The sequence below is a fragment of the Diospyros lotus genome, chromosome 6 (genome assembly GCF_014633365.1).
Source record: "Diospyros lotus cultivar Yz01 chromosome 6, ASM1463336v1, whole genome shotgun sequence".
NCBI lineage: Eukaryota > Viridiplantae > Streptophyta > Magnoliopsida > Ericales > Ebenaceae > Diospyros > Diospyros lotus.
This window is the reverse complement of record NC_068343.1, coordinates 29,052,087-29,072,328: the sequence shown is the minus strand read 5'-3', so window position 1 is coordinate 29,072,328 and position 20,242 is coordinate 29,052,087. Positions and strand designations below refer to the sequence as shown.

General features: G+C 35.9%; 1 protein-coding gene across 1 annotated transcript; it reads left to right on the top strand.

The window, feature by feature from the left end:
• Window positions 1–577: 577 nt before the first annotated feature.
• LOC127803584 (bifunctional UDP-glucose 4-epimerase and UDP-xylose 4-epimerase 1-like) lies at window positions 578–10,834 on the top strand. Its single transcript, XM_052339935.1, has 9 exons — window positions 578–774; window positions 1,244–1,293; window positions 1,534–1,669; window positions 8,466–8,567; window positions 8,889–9,116; window positions 9,331–9,412; window positions 9,559–9,641; window positions 9,740–9,852; window positions 10,520–10,834. The coding sequence occupies exons 1-9, from the start codon at window positions 586–588 to the stop codon at window positions 10,614–10,616; spliced, it is 1,080 nt and encodes a 359-aa protein (XP_052195895.1). The 5' UTR covers window positions 578–585; the 3' UTR covers window positions 10,617–10,834.
• Window positions 10,835–20,242: the final 9,408 nt, after the last annotated feature.

Sequence of the window (20,242 nt, the reverse complement as noted above, 5' to 3'; positions counted from 1 at the left end):
TATAATTATATTAGAGATTTTTTTATATAAATGCTACTTAAATCTTAATAATTTTTTTCTATTATTTTATAGATAAAATTAAAAATTTTAATCAATAACGATAACTTATTTATCCTGTCATTAAAATTTATCTTATGACAATAGAATTTATATTTAATCATTAATACTATTATATTAATGATCAAAATTAATGTTGTTGTTAGTTTTTTGTCATTAATAATTATTTTTTATAAAATTTATTTTACTTTTTAATTTTTATTTTTGATTTTTTCTTCCCTTATTCAGTTGCTTGCTCCCTCTTGAAAATATGTCTTATATTGTTATTATTTGAAAAGTTCTCTAAACTTTAAAAACAAGCAACCAAATGCAATTTTTTAATTTTATTATCAAAATAATAAAAAAAGAAACACAAAACTGAAAAAAAATGCCAAGGCGCCAAGACGATCAACCGACTTTTAAACCTGTACATACATATAAATATACATATATATATATATGTATGTTAACACTACTTCTCACATCTGTCTTCACGTTGATCTGATCCTACTGAACAGACCCCCTCTCTCTCTCTCGGAAGCGTGAGAAATGGCGTCGAGGGGAACGATTCTGGTGACTGGAGGCGCCGGATACATCGGCACACACACCGCTCTTCAGCTTCTCCAGCAAGGATACAAGGTCTCCATCATCGACAATTTCCGCAACTCCTTTTCGGAAGCCTTTATTTCTCTTTACGAGTTCGCTGGAGATCTCTCCAATAATCTCAGACTCCATTTCGTAAGTCTCTCTGTCTGTTCTGCGGTTGGTTCAAGGTCTACGTCTTCGACAATTTCCAGAACTTCTTTTTCGATGCCATTTATTCTCTAGCCGATGTCACCGGACCCGAACTCGCCAAAAATCTCATGTTAGATTACGTGCGTCCCTCTGACTGTCCTTCGATTTTCTGTTTATGTGTTTGTTCGCCGGGCGAATGAGGATCAAATTTTAACGGAGAGTAATATTAATTACCTCTTTGAGGCCATGACCTGGAAGTTGTAACTGATCTGGATGCAACTTGTAGTTGTTGTCTTTCCTCTTTTCTTTTCAGATTGTAGGTTAGTTCTTTGGTCTGAACACGTGATGAAAGTGAAAATGAAGTAGATGAGGAGAGGTAGTGAAAAACCTGATTCAAACAAAGCCGTGAGTATGACCGATTAGAGTTTTAGAATTCCAGTTCGATGATGATTGAATTTTGTTTTGTTTGCAGGGAGATCTCACCGACAAGGAGGAGGTGGAGAAGACGTTTTCTCAGACGAAGTATGTGAATTTGATATGCATAAAATATTAAAAAGAATTTAATCAGAATTATAATTTTGTCTATAAGAGTTTTAAAATGGAAGGTAAAGTTGTTCTGCAATCGAAAAAAGTAAATTCATGTAACAAAATCACAAGTAGCATGGTGTTCTACCTTCCCCTTTTTGGATTCTTTTTCTTGAAATCTTGAGTGTAAATAGTGAATTATGATTAAATTCTCTAAATGATTTAACAATGAAACAGGTTCGATGGTGTGATCCATTTTGCCGGTTTAACAAGTGCTCTTGAGAGTGGATGGAAGCCTCTCGACTATTTTGAAAACAATTTGATTGGCTCAATCAACTTGTACCAGGCCATGGCAAGATACAATTGTAAGAAGGTACGTGTCTCTGTCAATTTCATCTCTTGTCAACCAACTTTTGGCCTAGCTAATTGATGCGAGGATATTAGAAGAACAATGTGTTTAAAGCATAGTCCTCTGTTTAATGCCGCAAAAGATATATTACATAGAGAAACTCAATCTGTTACCAAGTGCTGAGAATGAATTCAAATGTTTCGTTATTTGAATATTAATTTGGTTTATAATTTGAGTGTAGGACAAAAGAGGTTGAGGAAACTAAGATAGCAAATAGGATTAAGGCTTTGTTAGGTTGTTTCTTTGTAACCCCAGCATCATGAGTTTCAATAGTAAAAACAACTTATTTGATAAAAAAAAAGAGGGGAGGGGGAGGGGAAATTGCACTTTTAATTGCATTATTATTGAAAAAGTCAGCATGCATTTTGGTGCTAGAAATTTCATACTAAAAGTTAGTAGTTAAGGTCTAATTTGTAAAGAGGCCCTGTTTAAGGTGAAGCTAAGGTGGGAAGAGGGGGGGGGGGGGGCGATGACGGTGGGGTGGGGGGCGGTGGGCTACGACAACAACAGAATGGAAGGAGGCGGCAACAGTAGAAATGAGCTCACCCCCACCAACTTTTGTAAAACGCTATTGTTTGCCTATTCAATCCCGTAAGTGGATGGATCGTGACAAGTAATATAGTGTTGAATAGAGTGTCGTACCCACGAGAGCTAACTTTTGACGTTTACTCTAACTGATTTAACCTTAACCTAACACACACATTAACAATGACTTCAACTGTAATGAAAACTAATTTATGAATAAAAGATGCAACTAAAACAATTTCTTTAATTCAAAACTCACAAAGATAAGGTACTAGGGTTTATGAATCCACCGTCTCTTTTCTATGATTCAATTATTCATTACTAAAATCTTGTTATTCCTTATCTTAGGTTGAAAATCGATGATCCAATTACAACCAAAAACCTCTCTTGATGGTCATTCAGTTCTATGTATATATATGAGATTGACTATCTCTAGTCAATCTTCGAACATATAAACATGCATTCAATTACGGAGATTATCACAAAATGATTTCATAAGGCATAACGGTATCTCTACCTATTATAGGACCCTACATTGTTTGCTATCATGTCTAATTCATATTGAATCTTTCGAAAGCAAAACAAATCACAAATACGTTTCAATAGTAATCAAATATCAAAACGGCATTATGAACATAACAAACAATAAACCCGAATGAATAAGAAAATAGTAAACTGAGTAACTTTAAATCAAACAATTAGAAGTTGAGGGTTTCATCATTCACCTTAGCTATAAACACTTAACAATGCATTCTTGCAATCAAAAGAAAAAGAAAAGGGTTGGAATCCATAGCAGAGATTGAGAAAGAAAAGAAAAATACAACCCAAGAATATAGTCTTCAAGTTGCATTCCTTCACCTCTTCAATCTTTCGTCGGCTTTTCTTCCATCTAAAACTCTCTGAATCCCTCAAGAATAAGTCTTTATATAGTGTTTTTTAGGTTATTAAAGTCGTACACAGTGAAAACTCTCATTTCCCATTGATTTGGACGAAGATGGGCTGAAATCGCGGTTTGAATTGAAGTTTAAAACTCTACTACGGTATGCTTGTTGCTGCAGACCCGTGAGCTCCAGATATATAGCAATTCCTAAATCAGTCTTACAGCGGTTTGCATTCTGCTGTAAGACTGTGAGCTCCATAAACTAATTCTTATAGCAGTCCTAGCGGAATGCATACCGCTGTAAGCCACTAGATTTCTTCCTTAGCCTATTTCTTCTCTGCCTTCCACTTTTCGCTCTTGTTCCACTTTCGCTTTCTCCACCTCATTTCAAGTTGATAGCTAACCATGCCTTCAAGTTTTATTTCCACTCCTATCATGCATCGAAATCATTTCTTTTTGTTCCATGTCCGCTTTGTATGTGATGTGTACCTATATTGATAATATTGAGTCCAAAATGAGTAGCAATCATATTCATTAAATACTTAAATGCTAAGTTTGAACAACTAAATAAGAGTGCAAAATATACTGATCAGCTACTCTAATTGCGTTTAAGTTATCCAACTTAAATGCTATTTGTTGTTGCCAAACACTTAACGCAAAAAAGCTAGATAACTTATATACTGTATGACTAGCTATTCAGTTGCTATAGTCTTTAAAGCAATAGTAGAACATAATTCTGTATCAAAAATAAGTAAAATAATATATTTTATGCAAATATAGCTTATGAAAAAGTAAAGCTCACAATTGTTGTCATTGCATCTTTTAAGCCCCCCCCCCCCAAAAAAAAAAAAAAAGAACGCATCCAATTTGGTTATATGATAGGAACAGTGGATGCAATCAGCAGGCAAGAAACTTGGTATTGAGTGAATATAGCAATTGTAACAAATATATAATTAAGAACATCATCATGGTTCAAGCAAATAGAAGCATAATTAAACTCATAACAGAACTACAAGTCTAACTGCAAGAATCAAAAGTCAAAAACAAAATTACCAACCATATCAGTCAACTATCCAAACAAAGAACTAAACTTCTATTGGTCATTTGGTATTTGGTATGATTATAGCACCCATGCCTATTTTAATCCATTATCAGTCAAAAAAGGATGACATTTCTCAGAGACATACTGCATCAGCAGGATCTTTAATTGATGACTTATAATAGAAATAAAGTGCAGGGGGCCGTAAAGATGCAGTGGCAACAGTTGTGAACATCTTAGACATAAGCACAATTTGCATGGAATTTATTGGTATACTATTTTGATTTGGAATTTTATTCTACCATAGCTTTATACCATCTGAAATGAAATTAATGGATCTTTATCCCTCATTTGGTATGAATATAGCACCCCATGCTTATTTTAAGTGATTTATTAGAAGACTGAAATTTCTGAGTGGCCTTAGTGCAATCTTTGAGTAATGACTTGCTAGGACTCTTTTAAACCACTTTGCCAAACACCTCCTTAATATTGCAAAAATAAACTTCAAATTGGAGATATTATGTAAATAAACTCAAATTGTAATCGATTGTTGAAAAAGTATATCCAGTGAAGTTTATGCCTGATAAGCAGTAAAAATATTTTTTATTTCTTAATTTTAATTTTATTGATTAATTAAATTTTCCTTCAAAAAATAAATTGCTTCTACCTTTTGAACTTTGTATTATGAAATTGAAATTATTTTTTTTATTTTTTTATATTTTTAAAAATAAATACCAAAAGCCAAACCAACCCAAATTGGTTTGGTTTTTATTTTAAATTGAATTAGGTCAGCTCGGATTTTTTTAAAAAAATATGGTTTGAATTTTGTTGAAATTAATAAAATTTTATGCCAAATTAACCCAACCTAACTCATATACTTATTATAATTTATATTTTATAATATATTGATTATCTAATAGAAGTTCAACGTATCATTTTTTTTATAATATGTTATGAACTTTTTTTTCATTTAATTATGCATAGTATAGTCATTTAGAAAAATTAAAGTATAGACAATGTTTTTTTTCTAGTTTTAACACAACTTGATAATTATATGATAAGCGATATTTAAAAGGAACTTTACAAGATGGCCAACTAACTCATCCTAATTTTTTTTATAATTTGGGTTAATTAGTTAAGTTGTAAATCTTTGCATTGGCTTTCAAATTCAATCCAAACCCAACTCAACCTAGCCCAGGTACACCTCTCAGAGATATATATATATATATATATTTATCAGATAAAAGTATCTTTAATTATAAAATTATAATAAAAATTAAAAAAAATCTAAAAGTAATGTAAGCGTTAGTTTTTCATTTTCAATATCAATTTATTTAAAATTTGAGGGTGAGTTAAAAAAGGTTGAAAGAGAATATCAAAAAACTTGATATATTCTTTTTTCTCTTGGTATTCAGATTACATAAATGATTTATTAAATTTATCGCTTTTTTTGTAATGACCCATAAATAGGTCTAGATTATTTTTCAGTATTAGTTGTACTGTGTATGTCTTGGCATTGAATGACTTAAAAATTGATTATATTTAAAGTATCGTGCAAAGCTTAAAATAAATAAGTTGGATATGTGAAAGGATGGCTAAAAAAGGGAATAATTAAAAATTTAAATGAGGTATATATATTATTTGTATTTATTTAAATGGCTAGTAGAAGGATATGTGGGAAAATAGAGAAAAATAGAGGGGCAAATGTGGAATTGTGGCAAGATATTTAAGGGTGGGGGTGAGTGGCAGCCACTTCTCTTATTCTCCTTCCTTATCTTCCTTGCTCTTCTTTTCCTTCTTCTTCCTCCCTCTTGGCCACCTGATCCTACTTTTCTTCTTCTTGTTTGATCTTCATCTTTTCTTCTTTCTTGGTCTTGTGCAATTGGTAGCTAAAATTCGTGGGTTAGCAGCTGGAAATTTTCGGTTGATTTCTCTTTTTCCATTTCTTTGCATATCTCTCCCTGTGTATTGGCGCAATACTTCCTCTTTGTCTGATGGGGATGTTAATTGGAGTCTTTTGGTTGCTATAGCATCCTTGGATCATCTAATTTCTAAGTGATGTTCTTGTAAAATTGTTGCTATGTGGTGAGTTTACATAAATCAGGTTGAATGTGTTCGTGTAGTTTTTTAAAAAAATTCAATAAATTGACTTCATAATCGTAATGAGGTCTTGCTTCACCTCACATTTTCATAGAAGTGTTGTATTTTGTGTTAAGATTGTGTATGGCAAGTTTTGGGATGATTTTGGTTTGTTCGTCTCATTCTAAGTCTCGTAAAGTCGACTAATTTAGCCATTAGTCAACTTTGGGGCATGAGTCAACTACTTTTGTTAAGAAGTCTACCAACCAAAGCCCCAACTTTTCCACCTCTTTGTTGAGTCAACTTTGCTAAGTTGATTAGTCATTAGTCGACTAAGTTTCTTCAAAAGTCGACTATTTTTTTCTATTAGTGGACTAAGCCCTTCCACAAGTCAACTATACTATTCGGCCAGATTGTGCTGCTTATACTCTTTCGACTATAACTTTTTGTGGTTATATTCAATTTGAGATCCGTTTTTTGCGTTGTAATTTAGACTTGATAATCTTTGCTTTGGTATATAATTTGGCATTGTTTGGTTGAGTTTTGTTCTTGTTAGAGCCTTGTGAATTACTTACACGAATTTGAAAACTTCGTTTCCTTGAAATCTAGCTATGCTCCGGTTTCTAGGCATAGCTTTATATGGTGATATCCAAGTTAAAATTTGCTTTTTGTCCCATACTCTAGACTTCATGAGCTTTGTTTTGAAATATTACTTGAATCATCTAGATTCAAATTGAGTCCTTATTAGTTCGGCCAGTTTTCAGTTAATCTCTAGCTGTCGACTGATTTTATTCTTTGTTTTGCCTTCATCTTCTTGTTTCAATTGCTTCTAGACCTTTGATGGGTGTTCTTGGGAATTGAATGACCATTTTGGAGCATGTCATTATGCATTTTTATTCTATGGTCAAGTAGGGCTTGTTTCTGCCTACATTTCCTTATGAAATGATGTTGTACCCTAATGAGATAGGTTCTAGTTGGTCGATATTGGGTTAAATAATTTAGTTTTATACTTAAATACTACTGGCTTTTGATTGAAATGTATGGGTAGTTAAGCCCTTTTGCGAATGTTAAACGTAATGAATGCTGATACAAATTTATATGGGCCCCAATTATTAAATGAAAAAGGATGTGAAAGACTATATTTAAAAAAAAAAAAAGGTAAAATTTCAGGTTGTTTCATTTTTCTATGGGATAAATTAGGATTTTGGTTGCCCCATGGGCATTGCCCAATGGTCAGGGTTAGCATGGATAAAGGCTTTCCACCCTCACTTTTATAGTGAGCCAGTGTTCGATTCCTATCCACTGTGGTTCCCTGACTAATCTCCCCTGCTGAAATCATGGGGCTGAGTAGCGGGGGCGTCCGTGATGGAGCGTCATCCAAAAAATTAGGATTTTGGTTAAGTTTTGCCAAATTCATTTGATGCAAAACGTTCATAAGCTATGTTAGATGGTGTTATCAATTTTTTATTTGCGTATGGTCAAAATTAGTTTTTTGTATGTAGTTGTGTTAGTTTCTAATTTTTGTTTGAACTATTTCCAGAGCAAGTGTTTGTGTTCTTGAAGCTGCATTTTGCTGGCTTGATTGTGGTGTTGTTCTATTTTTCTTATTCATTACTAAATTCTCATTTTTTATCTTAAAAAATAAGGTTTTGAATTTACAACAGATATGATTATAAATAAAAATCAATACAATTACTTAGAATTCATATAATTTACCTAATCTAATGAGACTAAGGTTTGCTATGTTGTTATTGAGACTGAGTCTTAGTAGCTATTGTGAGGTTGCTCTGTTATGGATAGAAGATCATGGGTTTGAGAGATTTGGAGTTGGAGAAATAATTTTTTGAAAAAATTGAAAAATTTCCCTTTAATTTTTGTTATTTATTATTAAAAAATCAACACGCATTTCATGACTATAAATTTGATACTAAAAGTAAGTTAGTTAGGTCTATTTCGTAAAGAAGCCTAATCTAAAATTGAACTTTAGTAGAGATTGCAGAAGTTTGGGTTTCAATCAATTACCAATTCATAAAGAGACAAAAAAAGAAAAAAAAAACTAATTAGCCATTAGTGTTGAAACTTAACAATGACACCATCTAGTGATTTCAATTTACCTTAAAAAAAGAAAAAAGTTGCGCAGCCTAGTACATTGTAATTTTTGTTCAAAGGATAATTCATTGCACTGCATGTTTTCCTGCTTTTTGCACTACTGAAGTAAGTATTTCGTGGAGTTGCAGTTAGTTTTCGCCTCTTCCTCGTTAGTCTATGGAGAACCAGAAAATAATCCTTGCCTTGAGGAATTCCCGTTAAATCCGAAGAGCCCATATGCATGGACCAAGGTATACTTATAATGCGCATAAACATTCTTTTTCTATTTAATGCTCTCTGTTTTGCGCTCAAATCAGTTAACCAACTGAAAGTACCCTTTGAGGGCTAGGACTGTTGTGTTTCTCTGTGGGTGAGTGTAAGTATGTTGCTGTAACTGCTTATATATATATATATATAGTTGCATATTGTTGTAACGTTAATCCCTCAATACAAATATTTTGTTGCCATTGGTTTTGTTGCTGTTAATGCATATTTATAACCGCACTTTACTGTATTCGCCAACAAGGCCAGCGGGATGTTTTTCTCGCCTAACTTTGGTTTTATTCAAATAGTTCTTCATTGAAGAAATTGCTCGAGATATCCAGAAGGCAGATCCTGAATGGAAAATAATCTTGCTGAGGTTCTCTTATCCTGTTGGGGCTCATGAGAGTGGCAAACTTGGAGATGATCCAAGGGGCCGTGCTCAGAGTCTTGTGCGTCACATAATGCAAGTAGCTACTGGAAGATTGCCTAAATTAGGTCTATCTGAGCTTGGTTATCCCACTCCTGATGGTAGTGAGGTATGTGGACTACATCTTGTCTGGCTCCTATTACTATTTTCTGCAACAAAGGATTGGGACTTTTGACATATGACATAATTAATTAATAATTATATATACTGGTTTTTGTTCTAGATTCCATGTCCACTAGTTTCATCTCACCAGAAACTTCAACTGGACCATGTGTTTCTGTAAGAGGACCGAATTTAGTTGCTATTTGTTCTCTTGTTAACAGATCCGAGATTTCATCCATGTTATGGACTTAGCAGATGGACAAGTCGCTGCACTCAATAAGCTTTTCTCCAAGGAGTATACAGGTAATCAAATTCATTTGTACACAAAATTGCCTGTTCCCTTCGTGAAAAAGAAAAAAAAAAAAAAAAACTGTTTATTTTGCCCTTCTTCATAATGATGTGAGACTAATTGAGTCAATGTTTCTATGTCCCGATCATGTTTTATATAGGTTGCACTGCATACAACTTGGGAACTGGTTCTGGTAAATCTCTATTGGAAATGGTTGCTGCATTTGAGAAGGCATCTGGCAAGGTGACTGTCCCTTGGTCTTGCCTCCCTCAACTCTTCATCTTGCATGCTCAAATCTGGATGCATGGACATTGCCTAACAAACTTTGTCTTGTCTTCTAGAAAATCAACTTAGATCTTTGTCCAGTACCACCTGATGTCAGAGTCAAAGCGCTCTGTGATCCCGCAGAGTTTTATGTTTCTGCAGAGAAAGCTGAGAGGGAACTTGGTTGGAAGTAAGTTCTTTAAGTTATATAGCTTTGGCTAGTCTTCTTGCACGCCTGTCTTGGATACACGCTGTAGGCTGTGGGAAAACTCTCTCTTGGCTAAATAGCATAAGTGGCTATTAAACTTTTCACTAAGATATAAAGACGTGGCTTAACTTCAATTTGTAGTTAATTTAATATATAATTTTATAACTAGTTTTTTTTTTGTCATAAAGAGAAGTTAATAGGATATTAACGTGACTAATAACGTGGATGGCTAAACAACACAAATAATCACTGAATTTTGCACTAAAGTATATAAACGTTAACATTCCGTTTGTCTCTTTTAACAACAATTGATGATATTTATGAAATTATATATTAGATTAAAGTTTAGTGATCTTTTGGCAATAAATTGAAGTTTATTGACCTTTTTGTATTTTAATGTAAAATTCAGTGATCGTTTATGTTATTTAGCCTCTCTTCTTAGGTTGTGGACTGATTCTTGTAGTGTGCGATTGCATCTCAATTATGTTGGCATAGATGTTAGACCAAAATCATGTATATTAATTACTTCTTTCAATTAAAACCTTCTCATAAGTGTCATAATCGACACTATGGTGTGTTTTCTATACATACAATACAACTTTATTTATGAGTTCTCTTTTATCATCAAGTTGTTGATGTCTTTTTGCAGGGCAAAATATGGGATCAAGGAAATGTGTAGGGATGAATGGAATTGGATAATCCAAAATCCCAAGGGGTACTCATGCGAGTCTTGGGGAGGGTTATGATGATTAGTTTGAAAGAGTTTACTGTAGTTTTTTTGTTAGAATAATTTCCTGGTTTTCAGGAAAGTCTTAGTCTTTAGGGATAACTACTTGTATTTGAATTGTTCCAAGTTTCTATTACCACTTAGCCTTTATTTCCACCAAAGTGGGCTGCTTTCTCATTTTCTGTTATCGTGTATTGAATGGCTATTTAGGCTAAGGTTACTGTCAATAAAACTAAGTCTTCCAATCTAATTTGTTGTGTTCTTGATTTTTTCTCTCATATTAGATCAAGGTTCCCAACAATCTGGTATCAGATCCCGCACTGGGCCTGACAAAATCAAAGCAACAGTTTTTGAAGTTCGTGCAATAGCACAGTAGATGACTACTGAAGGGAGTTTTATACAACCAGCCATTCCTTGCTTTGATGGTCACTATGACCATTGGAGCATGTTGATGGAAAATTTCCTACGATCTAAGAAATACTAAACCATGCCATAAGGGGGTTTAGATGGTATACATTTCGACTCTCGAAGTATTGTGTAGAGGTAGAAATCCACTGTTGGTAGCAACTCCTTGCTCCAAAGATAGCTACCGAGTCTTTTTTCGGTTAGATTGAAATCATCCCCTGAAATTATGAGGGGCCTATCGGGTCCTTACTCCAAGGAGATGTTGAATCCCACTAATTTCTCCTTGTGCTAGACAGAGAGAGTATGGGAGATTAAGGCTAAAAAACAAAAAGGCTTTGGGTGAAAATGAATCAAACTCCAAAAATAAAAAATAAACTCTATATTTTCGGTTTGCTACTCTAGCTCAATAGAGTGATGAAGGAGCAAGAATTGGAAATAATCAATGATGGTTATTGTACTCTGGAATGAGAGAAAAACGAGCCAAGGGATTGAGAGAAAACAATGCCTAGCTGTCCAAAAACCCTCAGCCCAAACATAGCACATATATATTTCATAAAAATGGAAACCCTAGCTGCTCAAAATGGGACAAACGAAAAAGAGACAAAGGGTAGGGGTGTTTGTGGTTCGGCTTGGCCGATTTTGAGCCGGTTTAAAGCACCAAACCACAGGCTAGGTTTTCTACCAAATCAAATCGAGCGATTTGATTTGGTGTGGAAAACTGAACCGAATCGAACCGCATTTTGCAGTTTGATTCGATTCGGTTCGATTTTCGTGGTTTCACAACTTTTGCGTTTGGTCCAGGCCGGGCCGATTCGGTTCGGTTCAGTTCAAACCGAACTGGTACTAAATTTGTATTTTTATTGTGAACTCACTATTTACACTGGTTGATGACCTAAAATCCATATGGTCAACCACACGGTGAGTTATGGCTTGGTGTTGTTGGATTACATGGAGCAGCTCAATTAAACACCAGCAACAAAATGCTTATATGGGCACTAGTTAAAAATGGAACATGAAGCATGCAAAGCAGAACCTTAAGTAGAACTTATTATAGGACAAAGATTAGCAAAGTACAAAAATTATCTATGGAAACATGGTTTAAAAGTCACAATATAACATATTTAAGTCTACTAAATTTTTGCATCAAGCCAGTTCCTGAACAGACATTTAATAAGCATAAATGCAACAAAATGCTTTCCCTATAACCAATAGGACAACTCAGAATTAAACACCAGCAAACGGAACAAAGGAAATATTAATGAGTATAAATAGAGAGTAACAATTCCATTCCTAACTCATAACGTAGATAAAAACATTTTAGTAAAGACAACCATAACAGTAAGAGAGCAACAATTCCATTACTGTTTCAGTGCATTCCCATTGAAACAAAAGCCTGAAACTTTATCTCTAACACCAACCTAACACATCACTAATCAAAGTTCAAACTTCTAGTTTGGTGTGAGATAGCTCTAACACCAAACTAACACATCCTTTAACTTTATCTCTAAACAGCCAATTGAAATAAAAGCCTGCACAATGAAGAGATTAGGAACAAAGGAAATAATGAGTATAAAATAAATAGAGCACAAGGAACTAACTAGTCTTCAACTTCATCACTAATCAAAGTTCAAACTTCATCACTAATCACTAAATAGAGCACACACACAGTTCAAAGTTTACAAGCATGCTCCAAAGTCTTCAACTTCATCACTAATCAAGGCTGAGAAATTTTTTTGTCATAACGGACTTATCTGCAATATTAAGGAGAACAATAAAATTAGAAAATTAAAATGTTAAACTTAATAGTTAATACAAATAAAATAATAAACATGTTTGATGAGTAGATAAAAAATTATCAGATTCAACTGATTCATAAGTAGCATGCTCTTCTAATACTAGGCTCATATCCAATGGTAAAGATGTAGCTCTCAATCAATTCTGACAACAAATCAACTCTTCTACCATAGAACCATAGATGGACTCAACGAACTTCAAAAGCAATCAAGCACCCTACCTCCAGTGCTAAAAGTTGACTCAGAAGCTACTGTTAACACTTGAATGGAAAGAACATCTCTAGCAATCAGTGATAGGATATGGTACTTTGTCGAAGATACCTTCCACCATGCCAATATATCAAAAGTATTGTTTCTTATATCCTCATTTGGCTCAGCTAGGTACCTTTCAAGCTCATTTTTCATTTTAATAGCATTATCTTGAAAACATTCTTTCTCAAAACCAGATTTAAACATGTTAACAGTATCATCTTCATCAGAATCCACAACTGGAAACCTTGGTCTAGAAGTTGTCCCACCTTGTTCATTTGATTCAATTGATGCATAAAAATTCACTAACTTCCCTAGAGTGCTCTTGATAAAATCCATAATGGTTTGAACTTTATCTTCAGAATAAAGTTTGTGCAAACAAAATGCCACATATTTCATTTTGTACCTAGGATCAAGTACAACCGCCACATAAAAAAGCATATTTTGATTGTCAATGTTGCCCCAATACTTATCAAATTTTCTCTTCATGCTAGAAGCCATATCTTTCAAGATTGATTCGTAACACGAACTCCATTTGTTTAGTCTACCAAGCATATTACAAATTTAATGAAAATAATTATTTGTAGTAACATTCAAGGAAGCACTAAACGTGAGGGTAGCATCATAAAAAGTCTTCAAAAACTTACAAAATGTTGCACAATTCTCCCAATCTATAGAATTTGACGGCTTAATATGTTTTTTTCCATTTCTATCCTTTTCACAAAAATATTGAGAATAAAGCAAATCTTCTTCTTCCAACAAGTTAAATGCATCAACATATTTTAGTGCATGATCCAACATTAAATAGGTGGAGTTCTATAACGCCCCGCTCCCACCTACGGGTGTTACTCACGAATAGCCAACTTACTATTCACACGCTAGAGCAAAGATGAAGAGATGGCTACGTTTCAACGGGAAACGACCTAGGTGGGAACTAGGCTTTGCCCTCTCTTCGCTCCGCTCGAGGGTCCAGGAATTATCAATCGACCTATTAAACTCGAAACCTCGCGATCGTCACCCCTTCTCGAGCTCTTTAATGAAGGCTAAGGGTGACCTACCAGGATAAAAGGAAATAAGCTAACTCTCTAGCTTAAAATAATTTATGGCATAACGCCTTAATTATAAGAAAATAGATTTTTCCTATCTTCGCCCCAACCATTAACCCATTTATCTCACTTCCAATTCCTTTGGAAAATATTTGGATTAATCTTTCTTTAGAAAAATTTAAATAAAATTTTCCTCATTAAATCTCAATTGATTTTCCCTTTTATTTATTTCAAAATTCCCATAATTTTCCAATCATTAGGAAAATAATTTTTAAAATACAAATCTCAAGCATCCTCATCCAATTTCAAAATTTTAGGAAAATAGTCCATTATTTAATTTCCCAAAATATAGAAATTTTTCCCACAATTGCCTCAAATTTACATTAATTTAAAAATTAATTTAGAGGCTAAATACTCATTTATTTATTTATTTATTTAAATTATTTCAGAATTTCATAATTTATCAGAAATAATTAAATAACCCCAAAAATATAAAATATAAAAAAATAAAAAAAAAGGGAAACTTCACAGCAGCCACAGGGGGGGGGGGGCGCGCAGCAGCAGCCGCGCCCCCCCAGCGCGCGCTGGCCGCGCAGGCTGCGCGCGCACGGGCCGCGCATGCCCCGCGTGCGCGCAGCCCGCGCGCGCACTGGCCGGCCGCGCGCGGCCGCGCCAGCCCCGCCCAGGCGTGCCCTTGGCCGGCCAGCCCACTGCCTTGGCCTTTTTTTTTCAAAAAAAAAATATATATTTTTTTAAATAAAAACCATATTTTCCAGAATACATTTCCATATCAAGGGGCTTCCAAAACACTCAAGTTTACCCCTTTTTAACCACATTTACATACATTCCAAGTTTAACAAAATAATACAACACAAAAATACAAAACTAGATAACCATTACACATAGTTTCTTTTTTTGCTTCAATACCTTCACCCTTGCAAAACTCCCTTTCCCTTGGATGTTTCTCCACCTACATTGAGGTCAAAGGACCTTATGAGCCAATGCTCAGTAAGGGTGCTATGCAAATGTAAATGAAGTATGAGAAACATAACATGTAATGCAATGCAATGCATATTAAGGGTAGTTCTCTATGCCCTCATAACCACTTAGGTTAAGGCACCAACCAACCCCTCACTCCCCTCACAAGTCCTCCTTATGGCCATAGGTCCACTTGGGCACAAAACATGCAAAGAACCATCACATGCAACTCATTCACACATGTACAAATGCAAGCAAAAACCCCTCCACTTGGGGCTATCCCTTACCTTGTTTCCTTGAAGCTTTAACACTCTCACAAGCCAAGAATCCCTCTTAGACTTTGAAGCTTCAACACCTCCACAAGCTAAGACTCACCCTTAAAGAAAAATAATAAAGGGACTTTAGTTCTTAAACACATGCATTCAACTATATCAAGGGAGAAAACTAGGCTTACCTTTGCTAGTTTTTCTCTTCTTTCTCTAGACTTGCTTGCCTTCTTACTTGCCTTCTTGCTTCTTTACTTCACAAATGGTAAAAGTTTTGAACTAATTTCTCACTTCCTATTTATAGAGTTTTCTTCTTAATCCATGCCAATTCTCAAGATCACATCCTAGCCATAGATTTTTTTCTTATTTCAAGAGACTTAATCTCTACCTTTGAACATTAGCACAATCCTTGTGCTTCTCCCAACTTAAATCCTAGCCATTGATTTTAGGAGAACTCTTGCCTAGATACAAAAGAAACACAAATCCAAGAGACTTATCTTATTAAATCTCATCCCTTGATCTCTCTTTGGAGACTAAATCTCCTCCCTTGGATCAATCCCAATTTTCCATAATTCTCCATTTTCCAATTAATTAAATCATGACTAATTTCCAAGATTGACTAATTTCCCAAATTTGCATTTAAATTAAATCCACAACTTTTCAAGCATTTAATGGAGACTTAAATAATTTCTTTTTGATTTAATTTTTTAAAGGCTCTTGAAAGACATAATCCATTTTCTTTAGCATTTATTTAAATCCACCATTTTCCAACATTAATGCTTGACACATTTCTTTTTAATATAGATTTTCTTTTTAATTCTCTCCATAATGGCTCTCATTAATGCTTGAGAGACTAATTTCTTTTTCCTTTTTGCATTTATTAAATACCCCTCTTGATTCATAAGATCATGCCATGTGTCACCAAATTCTCTTAATTAAATAAATCCTTATTCTCCAAATTAAATTAAATCTCTTCCATAAGAATTTGCCAAGTGTCACCAATCTAGCCATACTTGGTTTTCCAATTTAATTCCTAATTATCCATGCACTTAATCAAGAATTAAATTCTCCAAAATTAATTCTCCAATATAAATAATTTCTCCAAAAATAATTTATCTTCCTTTGGGATGAAATTCCAAATTACCATTTTGCCCCTCCTAAGACATCCAATATTTCATGGCATTTTCTTTAATTCAAGGGCAATTGTGGAATTTTTCATAGACCAAAATTCTCTTAAATGACAAAATTTATCATGACTCCTCAAGGGTATTACAATCCACCTCTCTTAAAAGAATTTCGTCCTCAAAATTTCATTTCCATTAATGCAATGTATCAATACATCAAAGCTACTCTTCCATTACATCAACAAATAATTCGGGAAATTGACGCTTTAGATCCTCTTCTAGCTCCCATGTTGCTTCCCGATCAGAGTGATGGTTCCACTGAACTTTAAATAATGGAATTGATTTGCTTCTCAATTTCTTTTCCTTACGGTCCAAGATTTTTACTGGTCTTTCAATATAGGTTAGGTTTTGACGAACCTCAACCTCTTCCTCTGGAACTTCCATTCTTGGATCCGGTATGAACTTTCGCAATTGAGACACATGGAACACGTCATGAAATCCCGCTAATTCGTTGGACAAGGCCAATCGATAGGCCAAAGGACCTACTCGCTCAATGATCCTATACGGTCCCATAAACCTCGGACTAAGCTTCCCTTGCTTCCGATTTCTCATTGACGGTCTTTGTGGTGAGATCCGAAGAAATACCCTATCCCCTTCTTGAAATTCCAAATCTCGCACACGGTGATCCGCATAGTACTTTTGGCGATCTTGAGCAATCTTCATACACTTTCTTGCCACCTCAATCTTCTCAGAGGCTTGCTGTACTAATTCAGTCTTGACCAACTGCTTTTCACCCACCTCAAGCCAACACGAAGGCGATCGGCAACGCCTGCCATACAAAGCTTCATACGGTGCCATGCTGATGCTACTCTGATAACTGTTATTATACGAGAATTCCACCAACGGTAAGTACTCATCCCAATTTCCTCCAAATTCCAGTACACATGCCCGTAGCATGTCTTCCAAAACCTGGTTCACCCTCTCAGTCTGGCCGTCTATTTGGGGGTGATATGCAGTACTAAAATTCAACCTCGTTCCCAATTCTTCTTGCAAACACGTCCAAAATCTTGATAAAAATTTTGAATCTCTATCAGACACAATGCTTACTGGGGTTCCATGCAGCCGCACGATTTCCTGAACATAAATCCGTGACAGTTCTTCCGCACCTTGACCAGTCCGAACAGGTATGAAATGAGCCGACTTTGTTAGCATGTCGACCACAACCCATATCGAGTCTTTCTTCCTTGCTGTCTTGGGCAATCCCACAATAAAGTCCATGGAAATGTGCTCCCACTTCCATTCTGGTATCTCTAACGGTCGCAACAATCCTGCTGGCCGCTGATGCTCGATCTTAATACGCTGGCATGCGTCACACTTAGCTACATACTGAGCTACACTCCGCTTCATTCCAGGCCACCAATAAACTTCTCTCAAGTCTTTATACATCTTGGTCGCCCCTGGATGTACAGTGTACTTTGATCGATGAGCTTCATCTAAAATCTTTTGCCTTAATTCTTCATTATTAGGAATATAAATTCGCCTGTTCATCCTCATGATTCCATCTCTGAACTCAAAACCTGTTTTCACCGGCTCTCCCTTCTCATCCACCCATTGGCGAAGCCTCTGATCTTCCCCGGTAGCCTGACGTATCTCCTCCCACCAACCTGGCTGAATTCGCAAACTAGCCACCATGGATATACCGTTCCCAGGCGCTACACCCACCGTTAGGCTACTGAACACCTCTATCAGCTGCCATTCCCACATCATCATCCCGACCGCGACAGCAAGATCCCTACGACTAAGGGCATCCGCCACAACATTCGCCCGCCCTGGATGATAATGGATGGTGCAGTCGTAGTCCTTCAAGAACTCCATCCATCGACGTTGTCTCATGTTCAGCTCTTTTTGGGAAAAGATATACTTTAGGCTTTTATGATCGGTGTAGATCTCAAACTTCTCACCGTAGAGATAATGTCGCCAAATCTTCAGGGCGTGGATGACTGCAGCCAATTCCAAATCGTGGACCGGGTAGTTCTTCTCATGAGGTCATAATTGACGCAACCCATAAGCAATCACTTTACCATGCTGCATCAACACGCAGCCTAATCCCGATCCCGAAGCATCACTGTAGACCACAAATCATGTCCTAACGAGTAACCAGAACTAATGTACAAAACATAACAGCTAAACAAAATTGAAAAAAGATCGATATAAACCAGGTAAATTCAAAACCACTATATCATGATCATCAACTTGAAGATCATACCAGTTTAAAGCTAAGCACGATTGTGTATTATCATAAATGCTCAAGAAGCAGGGAAAGCAATAAAGCGGGTGAGAGAGAGAAAATACAATTCTCGCTGAAAGTTTTTCCTCACAAGTCACAAGCATTTTGTGACTAAAAATAAGTAAATAAATCAACAGAAATAGTTGTGAGAGAGATAGAGAGAGTCCTATACTAGCAATCGGTGAATCAGCGATCGAAAACGTTGGGGGAAGAAGGCAACGGGACGCTCGGATTGCTGCGAGACAACGGTGGTAGTGTCAAGAGATGCCTATACCAGCAACCGGCGAATCGATGATTGGAAATGCTGGGAGAAGAAGGCGATGGGATGCTCGGACTATTGCGAGGTAACAGTGGCAATGTCAAGAGGTGCGTCTGCTGCGACTAGAGCCTGCAACGTGGGGGCTGCCGGTGGGTTGGCGTTGATCGGCGATCCGAGGGTCCAAGGGGAGAGAAAGACCACGGCGGGTGGGTGGGTGGGTGCGGGTTAGCATTTAGGGGAAATAGGAGAGAAAGAGGAGAGGAAGAAACAGCTGATGGTGCCCCTTTTATATTTTATATTTTTATTTTTTATTTTTTTAATTATATATTATATATATGCGAGCGGTTCGGTTCAAAACCAAACCGCCGGTCTGCCAAACTGCGAACCACATGGTTTGACAATTTTCCAAACCGAACCGAACCACCAATTCAAAAAACTGGCCGGTTCTGTTTGGTTTAGCCGGAAACTGCGGTTCAGCTGGTTTTTTAAACACTCTTAGGGGACATAGGTGAGACACAAAATGATGCACACCATCCTCCCCAGATCGTCCTCTGTCGTCCTCTAAGGCCACGCGTCCAAAATCGTTGCACAAAATGACAAAACAATCGTGCAAGCTTTCAGCGGATTCGACAGAAACTGTCGATAGTTTTGGTTGCTGTTGCCAAACTTTGGTTTATTACATCTAGGCCCACTATTAACTGTTAATAGCACTTCTCACTTCTCATAATGACACTAAGACCCCCGTTAACTCTTAACGGCATGCTGGTCAACTCTTAATGATTGCCTTCTCAATTATTAATCATTTAAACCCGGCCCATTAACTCTTAACGGTAAGCGTCATTTTCTTTTAATGACAATTTCAGCGTTAATCGCTTAGTCAACTATCACACTTGGATATGCGTATGACCTTCTAGGTTCACTACTAAGTAGCAATCAGGACACGTCAAATACTTTAATGCTGACCAAAACACTTTTCTCTACAACAAGGATTTCTTCATCTCCTCGAAGTACCCCGAAAGACCCTGAGTAACAACTAGCATTATGTCAGGGTGACCCTACTAGTAATGAAATCTTACTTCAATGAGAACCAATTTGAGCTTCCGATTCTCATGCACTATAATCCCTTCATTGACTAACATCTCGATTAAGTGAGAGCCATGGAATGATCAAACTCACTAACTCGATAGTTATGCCAAAATCAGCGTGGTGTGATTGAAATGACACGTCAAAACTCTTTC

Bases quoted from the DNA above. Each gene is read 5' to 3' on its own strand.
- LOC127803584 (XM_052339935.1), top strand. From the start codon at position 586: ATGGCGTCGAGGGGAACGATTCTGGTGACTGGAGGCGCCGGATACATC. The intron at 8,568-8,888 runs GTATACTTATAA...TTATTCAAATAG, and splicing joins GCCCATATGCATGGACCAAG to TTCTTCATTGAAGAAATTGC. The intron at 9,413-9,558 runs GTAATCAAATTC...TGTTTTATATAG, and splicing joins TTTCTCCAAGGAGTATACAG to GTTGCACTGCATACAACTTG.